Genomic DNA, 17,064 nt, shown 5'->3' on the forward strand with positions numbered 1-17,064 from the left:
CCAGTTCATACCATCATCTTCGTGAATCACCCTCCCTTGGCAAGGCAGGAGCATTTCTCCTTCTTTGGGCATGTTGTAATGCTGACAGCAGTGTTTAATGCTGACAAATGTATCTTATTGAGACCTGTGCTACAATTCATGCTGCAGGACATATTTCTCAGTAAGGGCTAAATCTGGGGGCTTTTTGGGAGGGGGTCCGGGGTGGGCTGTGCCCTAAGTGTTCTGCTGCAAAACCTCTTAAAAAAAAAAAAAAAATCCAACAAAAAACCCCGAAACAAAACCACAAAAAGGCACAGGAACAGAACAGGAAGATTTGTTCATTTTTGCTTAAGCTTTAATATGCTTTTTACAGAATATCTGATTAACACTCATAGACTACCTGATTAAATTTTGTGCTAATGCTAAAATAAGAATTCTGAGTAGAGCAGTAGAAGATAATCTCTGTATATGCTTAGATCTGGAATAAGCTATTCCCTGTGTCTGACAGTTTTTTAGCATTGAGCTGGCCATCATTCTATCATTTAAAAAGTCCAGACCATTGGTAGTATCTGTCATCTTCCTAATGGGAGACAGAAAATGGAAGTCTTGTCAGATTATTGTAGCGTCATTGTTAAGAAATGCTCAAGTTTTTTGAAAGAATTTTACAGTTAAGAATAAGGGCATGTTCTTGAGGAGAAAGCCTGACAAAAATTAAATTTTGTAATAGTTCTAATGCTTGCAGAACTACAGAGATAAAGTAGTCAATCTGTGTAATATATTTTGATATAGCTATCATCTCTAAAGGACTTCAAAGTGTTCTTAACTGAAAACTCCTAACTCACCACTTTTCTGAAGGTTTTATCTACTGTCTGTCAAATGCCACCATGGCAAGGGGCACGTTTCAGGCAGGAACAGAAGTGAACATGAAGCTACAAGGGCTTAACACTATGGGAGAGACAACTGTGTCTGACAGTTGCTGAAACTTCTCGCCGTCCTATGTGATTCTTTAAGATAAACTTTTAAATATCTGGCATAAAAAGCAAATAAATATACTTAAGAGAAAAAATATTACAAGTGTGTTACCAGTTTTAGTATAGTATGAGGTCAGTGTCACTGACACTGCAATAGCAGACGACCTCCAAATGTATCTTCAGGATATTACAGTGAATTTTCCTGTAATTGCCAAAGGGACAATGAGTGTTCTTCATGGATCCTTTCATCAAGGCTTTTACACTAAATGAAAAAAATGAAGCAAGCCAGATGAATAAGGATGGCTACAATGATTAATAAATCCCAGACATCAATGACCTAATGAAAAACTGGGTTGGGGAAAAAAGTATTCCTGTGTCATAGATTTACTTTATAATAATTTTCCTTTTTTTTTTTTTTTATAGTTGATGATATTAGAATGAGGCTAAGTTATACATACAAACATGCTGGGTTTTAGGAGGCAATACATGATAAAGGAAATCTAGTGAAAGATTAAACAAAAAAAAGGACAACTTTTCATACCAAAAGCAAACTGTCTTAAACACAGAGCTACTTCAGATTATTTCTACTTCCCATTTAAACATTTATATGAAAGCATTGCTGTGTTACCTTTGCTGTTATAGAAAATCTAAACTGTTCAGCAGATGTTGATTAAAGACATCCAAGTTGCTGCGTTTAACATTTCAGTTTAAGTTTAGTGGTGCTTTGATAGTTTATACGTAGAAAGGCTGTGTCTGGCCTGCAGTAACTAATGGTGAAACTTAATATGTGCATTGTCTTTCATGCAGCTATAGTGCAAATATTAAATTACATCTCATAGTAACAAGATTCTTAGTTCTCTGATGAACATTTTGAACACTTTAACTCTTAATTGATATAAACCTATGTACATTGACCATATGTTAATTCAGAATGATTAAGAAAAGACATCTTTAGAAGAAGGGGGCAGGGAGGTATGTTATCCTTCTGCAAAGGTTTTCTTTCATATAAAGTTATTACACTGTCCCTTATATATAGATATAGGTGCCCTCTGTATCCAGGGAGCTAGAAGGAAACTTCCCAATACAAAGGGTATTATTATTTCTAATTAATTCCTGCCTAACTGTTCAAGCTCCGCTGCTATGGCTTTTCCCTACTTCTTACCACTGGCACTTAAAGTCAGTCATATAAAATAGTACCATGTGAAACTGGATTCTCTAGTACAAGCTCTTGAATACAATTTTAAGGGCAGGATGTTCTTCTAGTACGAATCGACATAGCTCTATTGAATTCATATAGCCATCATTTATTTATCATAGCTAGGGGGCAGACCTGTTATTTTTACTTTCAATGTAAAAATTTTTGCTATTCTAGATTTTTTTTTCTTTTTCATTTAAAATTATTTTCCCTTTTTAAGGCTTCCCTCCTCCCTCTTCAACCTGTCTGCCCCCTTATTCCTTGCTCTGAGAGTAAGGAAATATAAAGTTTAATATTTTTCCTCTGCTGATTTTAAAATATCGTATTATTATTTAGAATATTTTACAGGAAAACTGGGAAATAAGAGAATATTGGCAATTTCTGAAATAATTTTGTAAGACTGTAGAAAGGGGTGTGTAATTAAGGATTAAAGATGACAGAGCAGTTTTATAGCACTGTACTTATACTTTTTTTTTCCCTTCAGATGTGAAATGTCTGTGATTTCTAAGTTGTATACAATGTATCATTTAGAATTAAGACCATTATGCTTACCTGAAAGTCTCTGAATTAAAGAAAGAATACCGAGAGTTCTTTATGTTCTGCAACAATCAAATAAAGCTTACATTAACTCTCAAGTGAATTATCTGTCTGTGCTTTTGAAGTCTTTATACCAAATACGTTTTAATATCACCATACAGTTCTGTGTAAATGGCATGTTATGAAACTATTAATATAAGGAGATACATAATTACTGTTAAAATGTAATTTATGGCCAGAGTCTTCTAACAAAATCAGTTGTAGCAAGCTGCAGTAAATGTTAGACATTTGCTGCACTCACAGTTGTTACCCTGTCCCGTAGAACAGTGTGATGTTTAAATGTGCGTTTATTTTGCTTTTGTCTAGACTTGTGTATCTTTTATAGCTTTCCATTGGAATCAAAACTAGGAGTTGCTTAAATGAGAGAGGTATTGAGTTTCAAATTCAAACCTTACAAAGCATGTTAAGTATCTCTTTAAGCTTTCCAGGAAAGGAAACAAAGGTATTCTTTTCTTTCACTCAAGATGGTGGTTTAAATGGTAACCTTAAGCCATCAATAGAAAAATATAGTGATGTTAGTAAAAAACCCCCAGATAGTCTGAAAGTGTTACAATGGATATGTACATAAATTAAAAGTATATGAAAAATAGGCAAGGAAAACTAGGAGATTACAGATTATGGTAGAGTTTAAATCTGGTATTAGTAGGATGTGGTAGTAAAAATTGCCAATATTTCTGTCTGCAGAAATACTGGGTAGCAGAACAAAAGATGATCACCTCTCTCTAGATGGCCTTTGTGTCATCCCACCTGAAAAGCTGTGCTTGATTTCAGACATCTCATTGTCAGAACAATGACGTAAATGTGAAAGAGTTAGACAATAAGAATAGAGAGAGACCTGACATGGACAGGTATCTGGCTAAAACTAATAGAGCTTAGTTTTTTATTCTAATATTTTGAAGTTATAAATATTACAAAAGAGGAGAAATAATTTTGGACAGTGTAAAACTTAAAAAATGAGTAGCATGAAATCGGATTGACAAGGAGATCTGTTAAGTGATTGGATAGCCTTCAAATGAGAAAGGAAATTCAATTACCATAGGTTTTTCAATGCTAGGTGTAACATAGGCCACAGTCCTGGAAAGGATCTTAGAGTATCATAGTGCGTTCCACTGCCCACAAGCAGGATTTGAAGGAGATTCTTACAGGCAATGAAAACATTGCATTTTCTCTAGGGATTAAGCCAGGTTTCCAGCCTCTCTACACCACAACCTGCTCAACCTTTTCACTTTGAAATGAAGTACAGTTTGTAAGGTTTCTGCCTGTTTTTCAGAATTCTAGATGACAGCTCTCTTCTGTAATTAAAACCAAATCTTTTTTCTGTATATCTGTTTTCCTATCTTAATTTTCCTAAGTATGTAACATCATAACTCAGGATAAGTTGTGGTAAATTATTACTTCTGTTATTTTTTTAAGCTCTTTCTAGGCTTTGACTGATGGAGTTTGTTTCTGGTTTACTGCCTTGTTTTCATTGATGAATGCTTCTCATTAATTTATCAGGGCTATATGGCTCTCTAGTAACTGCATTGACTTTAATAACATATTGTAAAGTGCAATAATTTTATTTTAAATAAGATAATATGATTTTTAGCTTCTTTCTTGTGATACTTCGGATACCAAAACCTAAATCTGCTTTCAGAACAGATTGGTCATCTATGTTAAAGCTTACATTATTCTTCTATTTCTGTATATCTGTATTTCCCTTTATATACTTGTTTATTTTAAAATAATGCACACAACATACACATCTGTGGGGGTTTTGTTTTGGTTTGGGTTTTTTGTTTGTTTGGTGTTTTTTCTTTCTTGTGCTGATCCCCATTCATGTTATCCAGCATATTGATTTCTCTGTGTTCATTGCTCTGGAAGTCTTCCCATACTACTGTTTAACTGGCTCTTGCTTTCTTTCTGCGGCTCTTGAGGTGCCTATTCTTACTCTTATTTCCTTTATAGCTTCCTTTTGCAGTATCCTCTGTTGCCCAACCCTTTTCTATACAGTTTATCTGCTGCTTCCTTCTTCCCGCTATCTGTTAACTTTTTTATGAGACCTGCCATAATTTTTTAATTTGGGCAGAGGCCCCAAAGTCTTCCCAATTGATAGAGGCATTATAGGAATGAAAAGATACAAACTAAAAGGTGTATCACTATTAATTTTAAATTATTTGTATTAAAAATATAAGTATGCCAAAGCAGCTTTTTTCCACATGTGAGTTTACATTAGAGTATCTTCGAGTATATGTACTCCTCTGGCTTGCTTACTCCATAGTGTCACAGGTTTTCATGCAAAATCCTCTTGAACAATTCTTTCATAAGCTAACATATCCTTTTTTATATGCACCTATACCAAATAATACAAAACTAGTCATGAGTAACAAATTATCAGATGTCTTCAAATACCTGAAATGTAGGATTGAGCAGAAAAGTATGATTTTTCATGGTTAGCCTGGAGAAGTAACACAGATCATATTTTCAGGTGCTGTCAATGTGCAATTGGGCTAGACTTCAAAAAAAATTCAGCAATCAGTCATTACCCTGTAGCATGTAGAATGTTGTGAGATGTAGGAATTCATACCCAACCAACCCAGCTTGAAAATCTGGCCCTGAATAGATACAGACAGTTGTTATGAGAAGCATTAACTTGTTAAGAATGAATATTTGTATGTCCTAACTGGAATTATGCGTTACTTCATTTTGTGTTATTATATTTACTATCTGGAAAATACCTATTGCATTTTGAATTATATCACAATTAATATAATGAGAGCAAAAACTTTTCAATGGATACTGACAAGACTGTGAGTCCTGCATAGAAGAATCCAAGAGTCAAGCTGTTTTGTTCTGAGAATTTATTGGTCCCTGAAGAGAAGGAGACAGAGACTGAGTATTTCCAGATACACAAGTGGATATTATCAGCCCAGGCTTCTTTTGGCTAGCTTCCTGGTGAAGGTTAATTTTAGCATTAAGTTCCAGCTCTTTCTCAGCTGGAGTCTGGCAACAGAAGCCAGGCTTTCAGTCCAGGAGCTCCTTTCTGTGTGACAGCCTTCTCCTCTCTTGGCTCAGTTTGCCCACTGACCTGCTTTTATAGCCCTGTAAAAGTATCAGCTGACTTGAGGGCAGATCCCTTCCCTAAGCAGCCCTAGGGGAGTTTTCTTCTCCTCTGTTTGAAAACTCAGCACACACATCTTCTGTCTTAATGCTTGTTGATTCCCCTGAATCCTTCCTGTTACTCATACATTTGAATCCTCTATTGTGGAAGGAATCTAGAATCTCACAGTAAGTAAAAATGGGTGAAATATTTTCTGCAGTGATTGCACAATAAAACAAACTTGCTTGTTTTGGAAGAAGAAAAGATACTTATCACTTTTCATCCCCAATTTTAGTTGCATTTATTTGTATTTATTGATGCAATAGAATGCTCTCAGATTCTACATGTACATGAGATAGTTGGCTGATGTTTCCAATTATAGCATAACAAAATCTTTTTTCTAGTCAAGCGTGATAGCACTTTATTGCAGGTACTGACCAGAGAATATGGCTGCCTATTCTCGGTAAATGTTACACATTTTCTCTTAGTGATCAACAGTCAATAGGTTTTTTTCCTTCTTTATACATGTTTTTCTGTCCTAAATTAAGGCCACATATATTTTCTTTTTTCTTCAGGTAAACATCCAATCCTATTGGATTTTTTTAGACACCATAATGATACTTCATGCTTCTGTGCTGTTTTGCTTAAGATTTTACTAATACTTAGTTGATACTCCATACATTTAACAAACTGAATCATAAAGAACATATAATGACATGGGTGATATTTGGACACTGTGAGGTAAACCTCTTGATTCTGACTTATTTGCTTTCCTCAGCCTGCTTTAGGAAAGATTAATTTCTGTTTAACTCTGTTCAGAAGCTTGATATCAATGTAAATGTCATGTCTTCGTTAATCATACCCTCTTTGTTCTTTGTATCTTTACAACCATACTGTGGTGAATGTGTTGAGTGGACTATCAGATGGACAGAGTGAACATCTGGGACTAAACTGTTTAGTAGGAAGAATGTCTTCTAGACCTTAAAATAGCCTTGTGTTCCTAAATCACTTGCTCCGTAGGACAGAGATTTTTGGTGTAAGCAGACCTGACAAAACACTTGTAGTAAGTTACAGTATAAAAGCAACTACTAGGCCTGTTGGGTGTGCTTTGTGACAGCTAGGAGGGGTTCAAGAGCTGAAATTTTGTTTGCAGAGCTTCTGTGGAAATTTCTGTAAGAAATGCATTTTCCTATTATTTTATGAAGTTCTGATAAAATATTTGCAATCAAGTTCAATATATTACTGCAATCATACTATACTTGAGACATTGTAAAAATACAAAACATAAATAAAATTATGATCTTTTCTGTTTTCCCTTTCCAGAACAACAATTAAGTATGGGTGCCAATTATTAGTATTTCATAGAATCATAGAATCATTTAGGTTGGAAAAGACCCTTAAGATCATCAAGAGCAACTGTTAACCTAGGTATAAAAATTGTATATGAAATTTTGAGCCTTATTTGTTTCTTTAAAATGAAAGAAAAAGCACATCAAACCTGAAAGCCACATTGGAAAATAAGTATCTGAATTCTCATTAAAGGCTGCTTTGAAACTATCTCAAACTTTGCAGTTAGAGAGAAAAAGATATGAAAGACATTTATGCAGAGCTTGCTGCCATTACTAATAATTCAAGCAGGAAGTATAGCATCTACAGAGTAATACCCCGTCCTGCTTATTCTGCTCTCTCCTCCTGAAGACCTTGCTGGTGCTGGTGGGGGAATTCAGCATGAAACAGAATTGGTAGAGTTCTGGTGACAGACTTGAGAGTTTATTGATGAGATAGCCGCTTTTGGTACTGCCATATTCTATTTTTTATCTTCATGGTTGTCAGAAATTTATGTATTCATTTGATATTTTTTTTCTGGGCAGTCTTTTGATGAGCGTCTCTTGTTTAGAGGTGATGATATTTTTTTGCAGTAGAGGCATTTGATGACATAGCGATGGAAGTGGCTGAAATATTTCAGACTTCAGTTTTCAAAAGCATATGCATGCTGACTTTGAGATTATTTTAGTTCTCTGTTTGGAATGTGGGTTTTGCTCTTGTTCATACAAAAAAGGTTGTGTATATCTTGAAGTACAACTAAATCTAATCCCAAGAAGGCTTGAATACACCAATTCTCATATTTTTCTTAGAAACGTTTTTTGACCTGATTGTAATTAAGTATGTAATGTTGATCATTCTGATCAAATCAAATTATAACTGCCCTTTTTCTTTTGTGTTTGATGCTGTTGCCAGTGTTTGTTACTTCTTCATAGTTTTAATACCTCCCCCTTCCTGCTTCCTATTCTTCTTTTTCTTCATTCCTTGAAAATTCCCATCTCCAGATGTCAGCATCTGTGTAAACTCTTGGTTTTGTTTGCCTGGTACTTTCCTTATGTTTGGTTGCTACTACAGCTTTACTGTTCAGTAGTAAGAGCATCATTTTTACATCAAAAATACTGTTTTCTGTATCCTGGTCTTTGTATATTTGTTAAAATTGCCAACTCTCTCTTTTAGAGGCATGATGTCATCTTTGTCTCTACTTTTGCATGTCCACCTTCTCTCTAATGGTAGTGTCTTCAGATATTTTTCTTCCTCCTTCAATCACATAAAGAGTTAGCCATACACACTGCACAGCTTACTTCTTTTGAAGAGTGTATGCAGTTAATAATCTCTGTCTCGTGTCCTCTTGACACTACTGTAATTTTACACATTGAGCTTCGTAAGTGGTTGCTTGTGAATAAACAAAAATGAGTAGCCCTCTCTTTTCTGCATTATTTCATACCAGGTGTGAGCATGTAATATGCATCTCCATTATATCAATTTGTTTTTCCATTAACTTTTTTATATGGGTTAATTTGCTGTATGCATGTTAATGCTTTATTTAGTACGTTAGTGACAGTTTTTGCAAGTTACCAAGAAATTGGAGATAAATACATGAGTAAATAGCTTTCATAAAATGTTGAATAGTCCTGGAATACAAGTGGTAACAAACACGAAGCAAACACTCCTTTCTCTAGCTCTGAATTTCAGCTGAATTCACAGTGCTTATTTCTTTGAAGAGAATTTGTTCTAGCTGTTGAGCAAGGCAAAGATCAAATTCTCATGCAGTCTTTCACGACTGTCTTTGCACAGATCCTTGCCTAACAAAATCAGTTGCACTTAGTATGTCATCCCAAGATGTGAGACGTATTCACTATGAAATGGTACACTTGGCTTGCTTATCGTGTCAGTGCACATTACAATGGACAGCGTAAATCCGTGGTGTATAGTTTCCCTGTAAGTTGGATAAATAGTAGTATTTTGTAAGTATAGAGAAGGGTATGTCCTAGGTAAGTTATTGGCTTGTGTTGTTTTATTGGAACTATTTTGTATAGAATTATTTTAAAATGACATTCTATACATTAATACAATAAATAATGTGATAACTTTACCCAACAAAATGTGATGAAAAATAGACATGAATTGATTTCACTGAGAAAAAAAATCATGTCACAAATACTTCGATTTCATTTGTGACATGATGTAGTATTTTATATTGCAGTAATTCTGTGAAGACACCATTTAGAATGTGAAGCCTTATTTTACTTAAACACCGTATAAACTTAACATTGTCCTGGCCCAAAGCGCTTGCTGCTTTGTTGGAGACAAGTTCATATGTAAAGAATAGCAACTTCAAATGAAGCAAAAGGGAAGATGATTCTGTTATATTGGATAAAATGACCATGACCTGGTGTTTCTTAATAAAGTAAATATAGTGGGTAAAAAAAAAAAAGTGTCTTTGATGGTATAAGAATAATGAACAACCATAAAAGTAAGTTTTCAAACCACAGTGTTAATCTGATCAACTGTGTAATCCTAACAGCAGAAACTCAATGAGCTTGAAGAAGCAGAAAATGTGTTGTATAGAAATGCTGTAACTTTGGAGGGAAACAATCTAAGTATACCTCAGGAAGAATACTCTGTTTACTTTTTTTTTCTGGTTTCTTATTATAGTCTTATGTCTTTTTCTGTTTTGGTTTTTTTTTTTGTTTTGGGTTTTTTTGGGTTTTGGGGGGATTTTGGGGGTTTGTTTGTTTGTTTTGGGTTTTTGGGTTTTTTTTTTGTTTTGTTTTGTTTTTTGTTTTGTTTTGTTTTTAAGCTTGTCAGGTAGAGCAAAATTCTGAAGGATTGCTTCCTTTCCTGCTTGGATTATGTGAGTGGGGAAGGTAGCAACAGGGTAATTACCCGCTCATGCCACTTCTCTATTGCTCTTGTCATCAGGTTAATGTGAAGGCTGATGTCTGAAGCTGCATTTGCTTCATTTGTTCCTTTGTTACAGTCCTTGTGCAGCTGCACTTTGCTACTTTGAACTGTGGTCCTGAAGGATGGTTGAGGTAAAAACTATTCAGGCAGATCAGATCAGTCATCTTTTGTGACAACCTTACAGATCCATGGATTTGGAGAGTGTTTTCTCTTTAGGCACACACCCTATCCGTGGTTGGAAATGTTGTTTTGCGTAATCTAAGCAGTTATGTAAAATTTATGGACAGCTTTACAAATACCTTTGCTGTTAATCCACTATCATATTGACAGTGTAGGATTGAGCTGATCATATGCTTAGGTATGTTCATATCTAAAATCTCTGACACTTGAGAAAGTCTTCTGGAGCAAAATAATGAAAGAATATAAAGCTAAAAGATGCTATTGGACTATGAGGTATGTTGTAATCTGAAGTAAGTAAAATGCTGCTGTATTACTCCAATTTGGCAAATATAAATTTGGAAGGTAGTAACAGGAAGGCACTCTGGAAATATTTTAAATTGAGAACGTATTGTGCAATAGGCAACTATAGGTAAGAAGTTTTATTCTATTGAGAAATAATCAAGAATTTTGGTAGTTATTGGAACTGCTTATGAAAGCCAAGAGTATTTTATCATGTCATGGTAAGATTAGCAAGCTTTTTTCCAGTTACCTTGGTAAAGCCAAAGATTAGTGCAAATCTTACACTTTAGTAAATATATTCAGTTGCAAATAGCAAAATGCCATTTTATAATATTTTAGAGTTTTATAGTATAATTTTTTCAATATAACATTTTTTTAGAGTCTAAATGCATATGTATTTTGACTTTTGAAAAAAATATTCCTAAGTGATGCTTGTCTGTCTGCCTACTTAAAAGGAAGAAAAACAATGTGAAAGGTAGTGGTACAGAATGATTAAGCACTTTTGGCGCTAGTCTCTTGCAAAACAAAAGATAATTGTGCAGCGTCAAACTGTTGAAGTAGAAGTTGCCCTTCAACAAACTCATTTTGTTAATTAAAATCCTCCTTAAACTGAAAAATATATTTAGGTCATATAATGAATGTTAGTGGAAAGTGATGGAGCCATAGCTTCCCTCTCTCCTCACAAGCTGAAACTTCCAATAGCTGCTGTCAAGCCTGTTAATGTAGTTTTAAAAATACTTTGACTGACTTGATATTTAATAACTGTACATAATTTGTTAAAAAATTCTGGCTAAAAATCTATAGTGCTTTGCAAAAACTATACCTCTGTACATTGAGCTTTCAGGTAGTAGTATTTGAACAGTCATCGTAGGGAAATTTTTTTTTTTCTTTCTAACTGGTCATTCAGACTAAGGATGGGTATTTTATTAAAAAATTATGCTTGCACACACACACACATAAACAAACGGAGATGTTAGGACATCTGTAGATACATCTCTTACTGAGTCACTACCAAAGCTGGTTTTGTGTTCTGGGATATACTGAGATGTATCTCAAAAGGACCATATGAGACAGAACATTTATCAAGAGTCTTACTAATAAAAAGAAACTGTCTGTAAGTAAGCATTTAGAATATTTGAACTTGAACTATCCCTGTTTTTTCTGTTCTGATGAATAGTTGCTGGTTTTTTTTTTTTTGTTATGCATATCTGTGAGGTAGCATCTAGAGTTTGACAATGAATACTAAGGTATAAAGTAGTCATAGTCATTAGTGCTCGTGTTGGATGAATGCTGTTGTTTATGAAATCTGTTTTTATCAAAATTCCATTAGCTGTTTAAAGTAGAATGTAACAGTACTTGAGAAATTGTTCAGTACAATTTTTTTCTTAAAATAGTAAGACTTTTTTTTAGTAAATAATGAAAATTATACATACAAAAGTTCTGTTTCTTCACCTCTGTTTCCATTTTAAATTAAACAAATCTTATATTACTGATCCAATTCAGTGGAACAGACATGACCTGTGTTTTTAATATGAAACAAATCTCAAAGAGTTCTGCCTAGAGAAATTTAGAATAGAGCAAAATTAATTTTAGGGTTAAAAAAACCAGTGTTACAAAATACTTAAAACTCAAATACAGAGGAGAGAGGAAAATATATGGAGCTAAGTTTAGGTATATGAGTTTACGATTTCACTAGCTAGGCCTAGGAAGTCTCTGATAAATTCTTTTATGCTGTCTTAAACTCTCTAATACTTTAATGCATATCTCTAAAGGCAAATTGTTATAGCATGGAACATTTTCTTAGATTATATAATTTTCTTGCAAATTCCAGAGAACAGTACCTTAATTTTGATAATGAGTAATTTTCTTTTGAGAACTGGGGTTACTGTAGATTTTTAAAGCCTGTCTGTGGGTGAGATTTAATTTAATCCCTTGAGTATTTAAGAAGCATTCCTGAGACCTTCACCAAAAAGTGGCAAGATTAGCACTTGCAGTTTATTGACAGGATGCCTCATAGGAAAGACATTTATCTGTAAGGGTATTGTTTTTTAAAATTGAATAGAGTCTGTCTTAAACTCTGGGAATATACACACTTTGTGAAATACAGAAAGAATGGAGCAGTTTCTTTCCATACAGCTCATGGCACAGGGACATAGCACTTAACAGAGGTAAGAATTACATGTTGACAAAACTACACAGTAACTAATTTCCTATCAGATAAAAATGTAAGTGCTTGAGGATTAAGAAAGTCTTAACAGTCCCTGTCATAAATTGAATTCAGGCATACTCAAATGTAAGTCATTATTCAGCAATAAAATTGTATCCTTACATATATGCCTGTACCCAAATATATGCTGGAGAATGACGCAGGTTACCAGAAGGTTTGTTTTTCTTGCTGGGCTTAAAAAACCCAGGAAGAACTAAATCATATCTTGTGTTCCAAGATTTTAGTATGTGAGACTGCTCAAACTCTTTGCCTCCTGTAATCTTTTTGAGAGAACTCTTTGTGATTAACTGGTCATAAAATCTTGTCTGCATTAGCAGATCTTTATTAATCCCGTGCCCACCCCAACAAACAAACAAATACTCTGCGGTACTGATTCTACTTTCACATACCCCAGTGTGGTCCTGTTCCCATCAAAGTATTTCCTTCAGATTTATAGAAGAATAATCAGATCCTTTCCTCTTATTTTATCTATGGACTACGCATTGAATGACTTATTTTAAAGCAGTTGTGATTCAATGGGGATGTTTTTAATTTGCTGCCTGTTCTCTTTACCTCTGAGGAAAGAATTTTGTAAATGCTGAATAATTTTAGAACATGTTTTCTTGGTTAAGGGTTGGATCATATTTTAAATTAGTTTTAAGAGGAAGGAAATCGTGTAAATGCTGTGGAATTCAGATAAGCACCATGCATAGGAAATAAATACTTCAATTTAGGGTGCCTAGAATTGGTAGGTCAAGCTGATGATAATAAAGGACCAGATCTTAACTTTGTTTCCAAGAATGCGTAATCAACGTTCTCTCTCCTGTTTTATTTCTTTTTTGCTTCAGAAATTATTTTGGTGAAGCTGAAATGTGCAATTGCTTAAATATTCCACAGGGTGTCATGAGGTAGTTGTTGGAATCATTAATACTTGGATGAAAGTAAAGAAGGAAACATAGTGTGCAGTCCTCTGAATGCCAGTTAATGTAATTTTAGATGTGACTAATACACATGCCATAAAATAAAAAGTTCTTAACTCATTAACACATGTATCTTATTTCTGTATCTGTATAAAATATACACACGAAGAAAAATATTATGAGAGGTCGTTTACAAGAGTGAGCTATTCTATGTCAGGTCTTCCAAAAAACCTTTTTATATATACCTTAGTATTTTATAGTTTACAGAGCGAGCAGAATCTTTGGCCCATAGCAGTAACCTGACATACCAAACTACGTATACAAAAAAGAAAACAGAAAAATAGAAAAAAGGTACAATACTTGTATTTGCCATAGTGTTATAAAGAATTTCAAATTGGAATGTGCTCCTCCAAATTTACTTCCAAATTTTATTTTACTTTTATTTTAATTTTTATTTAAGTTCTTTTAAAATTTAAATGTATTTAAACAAACTTTATACCGTGCACACGGCTGTACTGTGGATTTTATGATTTGTTAATTATAGATATATATGATCTCAAAACTTAACTTCAGGCTTTTTTTCCTGCACATATATAATGTAGTAGGAGGAGAATTTTTACCAAAGTATGCTCCAAATTAACGTGTGTTTGATTATGGTGATACAGTTTTGCATATGAGGACCAATTTTTTATATGCATAACTGTTGACTTCTGTGGAGCTGCACATGCAGCTTCAGGTTTGTAAAAGAATCTTTAAATACAGTTTAACAGTAATTATGACAGATCCTACTTCTGTTTGAATCTGAATTGCTTTAAATGGAAATTACATTGGCTATGAGAAAAATTACATTACTTTATGAAATGAACAGCAAAACTTCATTTCAGTAGCAACAGAACGTGATCCAAAGTGTAAAATCACTGATGAAAGTAAGGATTTCAATCTCTGTTAACAGTAATAATTTGTCTAATTTTAACAGCATATTTAAAGCCAGTTTTGAACAAATGATACCTTGTGGATTTAGGCACAGTTTGTTGTATTATATAAAGTGGCATACTAAACTAATAAGCTAGTTAATTTTCTTGTTACTATTTATTTGTGCTAAGTATTATGGAACAAATTTTCATGCTATGCCAGGGGCATAATAGCAAGTGGCACAGAGAGCACAGGATGGAGGGAGGTTGATTCTTCTGACAGACAGTTAATAAGGTTATACACATATGACATACCACAGGCCCTCTCTGCATTATGCCCAGCATGTCATAGTGCCTTACAGCCATAGAAGGTCATTGCCATGACAGTCAGAAGTAGAGAGCTTTTATTCAGATTTGCTTCCAAAATCCATGTGGTCCTGTGGACAATTGTTTGTGCAAAACCTTTCTGACTTAACCACTGTAAATCATGACCTGTTTAACAAACGGGTGTGTTTATAGGTACCTTAGCAGTGTGTTTAAATACTTGCTAGAGGAAGAACTAGACCTGTTTAAAGCAGTTTTGATATCCAAAATAGTGACATACCTTAAATCTTCGTGGGGATGAAGGAACTGAATGGGAATGGTGGCCTTTGGGGTACTGGGTGGTTTGGAGTTTTTTGTTTCCGGGTTTGGCTTGTTGAAATATAAACATCCCAATCTCTGTCCAGGTGAGTTTCCTTTACAGCAGGGTATTGTGAAAGAAGAGGGTTTTAGATAGGTAGGTTGTAATCTTTCTTCTTCCTCAGTTTAAGGCTCACTGAACTCGCTTTACCTCTCCCTTTCTTTGTCCTTCTTATTGCAACTAGAATAATCTAAAGGGGTAATTCCACACATACTTTGAATTACTGAGATAATGCAGTACCTTAAACTAAGTGATTAATATCAGAAAATATTTAAATAATAAAATACCTGACTGCATTGAGATTTTTTTTCCTCTAATTTATTAGAAAATGGTACTTGTTAGCGAAAAAAAATAAAAATAGAACGGACAGAAATTAAAAACTGTTGACACTATACCATGTAAAAACTTGGCAGTATACTGAGGCATATGTATCATGTGTGATATGTATACATTCAAATGATTCTAGCACCCAAGTCCCTCTTTGAATGTTAAGAGAAAGTTGATGAATATTATGATCTGTTTTTATTTTCAGATTGAAAATCTACAGGAACAACTTAGGGACAAAGACAAACAACTAACTAATCTAAAAGACAGAGTGAAGTCATTGCAGACGGATTCTAGTAACACAGACACAGCACTAGCAACCTTAGAAGAAGCCCTGTCAGAAAAGGTAATGTTTTCTCATGGAACAGCATTATGTGCTGCTCTTGTGGCTGAAGTGTGTCCAGAAAGTGTCTTTTAAGTTGGTCTGGCACCTGTAACAAAGCCTGCGGGCCATGTCAGGAAAGAGGTGGCTCTGCTCTGGTAGGATGAGCAAGGTGTGATTCCCGTCTGATGAACTGAAACAGGACTTTGAGGTAAAGAAGGATGTCCTTTTCAGTGGGGGTGGAGTACATGGCTCAGGACATACCCTTAGTCAGTTGGATGAGTGGTTGTTCCCTGAAAGAACTGAAAGTCATGGACACTGGACTTAAAGAAGGTAGAGTTTCAAGTGTTTTTATGGCTTTGCAATCTTGATTGTCCTGTTCTTTTTTCTGTTAAGCAGAGCTTAACTGAAGAGCTAACAGCAGGTGACGGTACCAACTGTTACCTTGGCTTGCTCTTAGCACTATTGGTTTCCTATGCTCAATTTATAAGAGAAACTGTATTTCATTAAAAAAATGGAGAATTACTTTTTTTTTTTTTTCCTTTGGAAACTATATGCCTTTAATTTGAAAATATCTAGCAGAATGGATAAATCTGGACTGTTTAAATTAGTGGCAACATTCCTCCCAGTTTCAGTGAGGTCACGGTTTTTCATCCACTTAACTTTGAATACGAGATAATCCAAGTGAATTTATATGCCAAAAAAAAATAGTACAAGTATCCACTTTTTGCAGCTCACAGATCTTGAAGTATATATTTTAAATGTGTCAGGTGAGTGCGACTAATTAAATGATTATGTGCCATTCTGCAGTGTGTAATCCTAGGAAGGTATTTATGACTGCATATGACTTTAAAATGCCACTGTGGTGTTGGCACTAACACCTAAAATGCTAATGTTGGATTTTTATTTCTTTGTGTGTTTAATCACCTTACTAACATTTGCTTGGTCAACAATAGTGAAAAAAGTTGACGTTGATGGTACTTCTGTGGCTTCATATAGATAAGCTTACAGCATTTATGCAGTAAAGAAAGTACATGCATTTTGTGAATCTTTCACTGCTAATCTGGACACAGTGCTCACCAATCTCACAGCATATTATTTAAAAAATGACACAATGTGTTTTTTAATCCATTTTTCCTCCTTGTAAACTGTCTTTTCTGGATTAGTCTGCGTTGTCTCTTTCCCAAAATGC

General features: G+C 34.4%; 1 protein-coding gene across 1 annotated transcript in view; it reads left to right on the forward strand.

Annotated features, from left to right (window-relative positions):
• ERC2 (ELKS/RAB6-interacting/CAST family member 2) overlaps window positions 1-17,064 on the forward strand; it is a 362,739-nt gene that overhangs the window by 172,204 nt on the left and 173,471 nt on the right. The window contains exon 9 of the mRNA XM_035894657.1: window positions 15,759-15,896. Coding sequence (XP_035750550.1) covers window positions 15,759-15,896 — 138 coding nt within the window. The remainder of the gene's footprint in view (window positions 1-15,758; window positions 15,897-17,064) is intronic.

Source organism: Egretta garzetta, unplaced genomic scaffold (assembly GCF_000687185.1).
Source record: "Egretta garzetta isolate BGI_Z169 unplaced genomic scaffold, ASM68718v1 scaffold215, whole genome shotgun sequence".
Classification (NCBI taxonomy): Eukaryota; Metazoa; Chordata; class Aves; order Pelecaniformes; family Ardeidae; genus Egretta; species Egretta garzetta.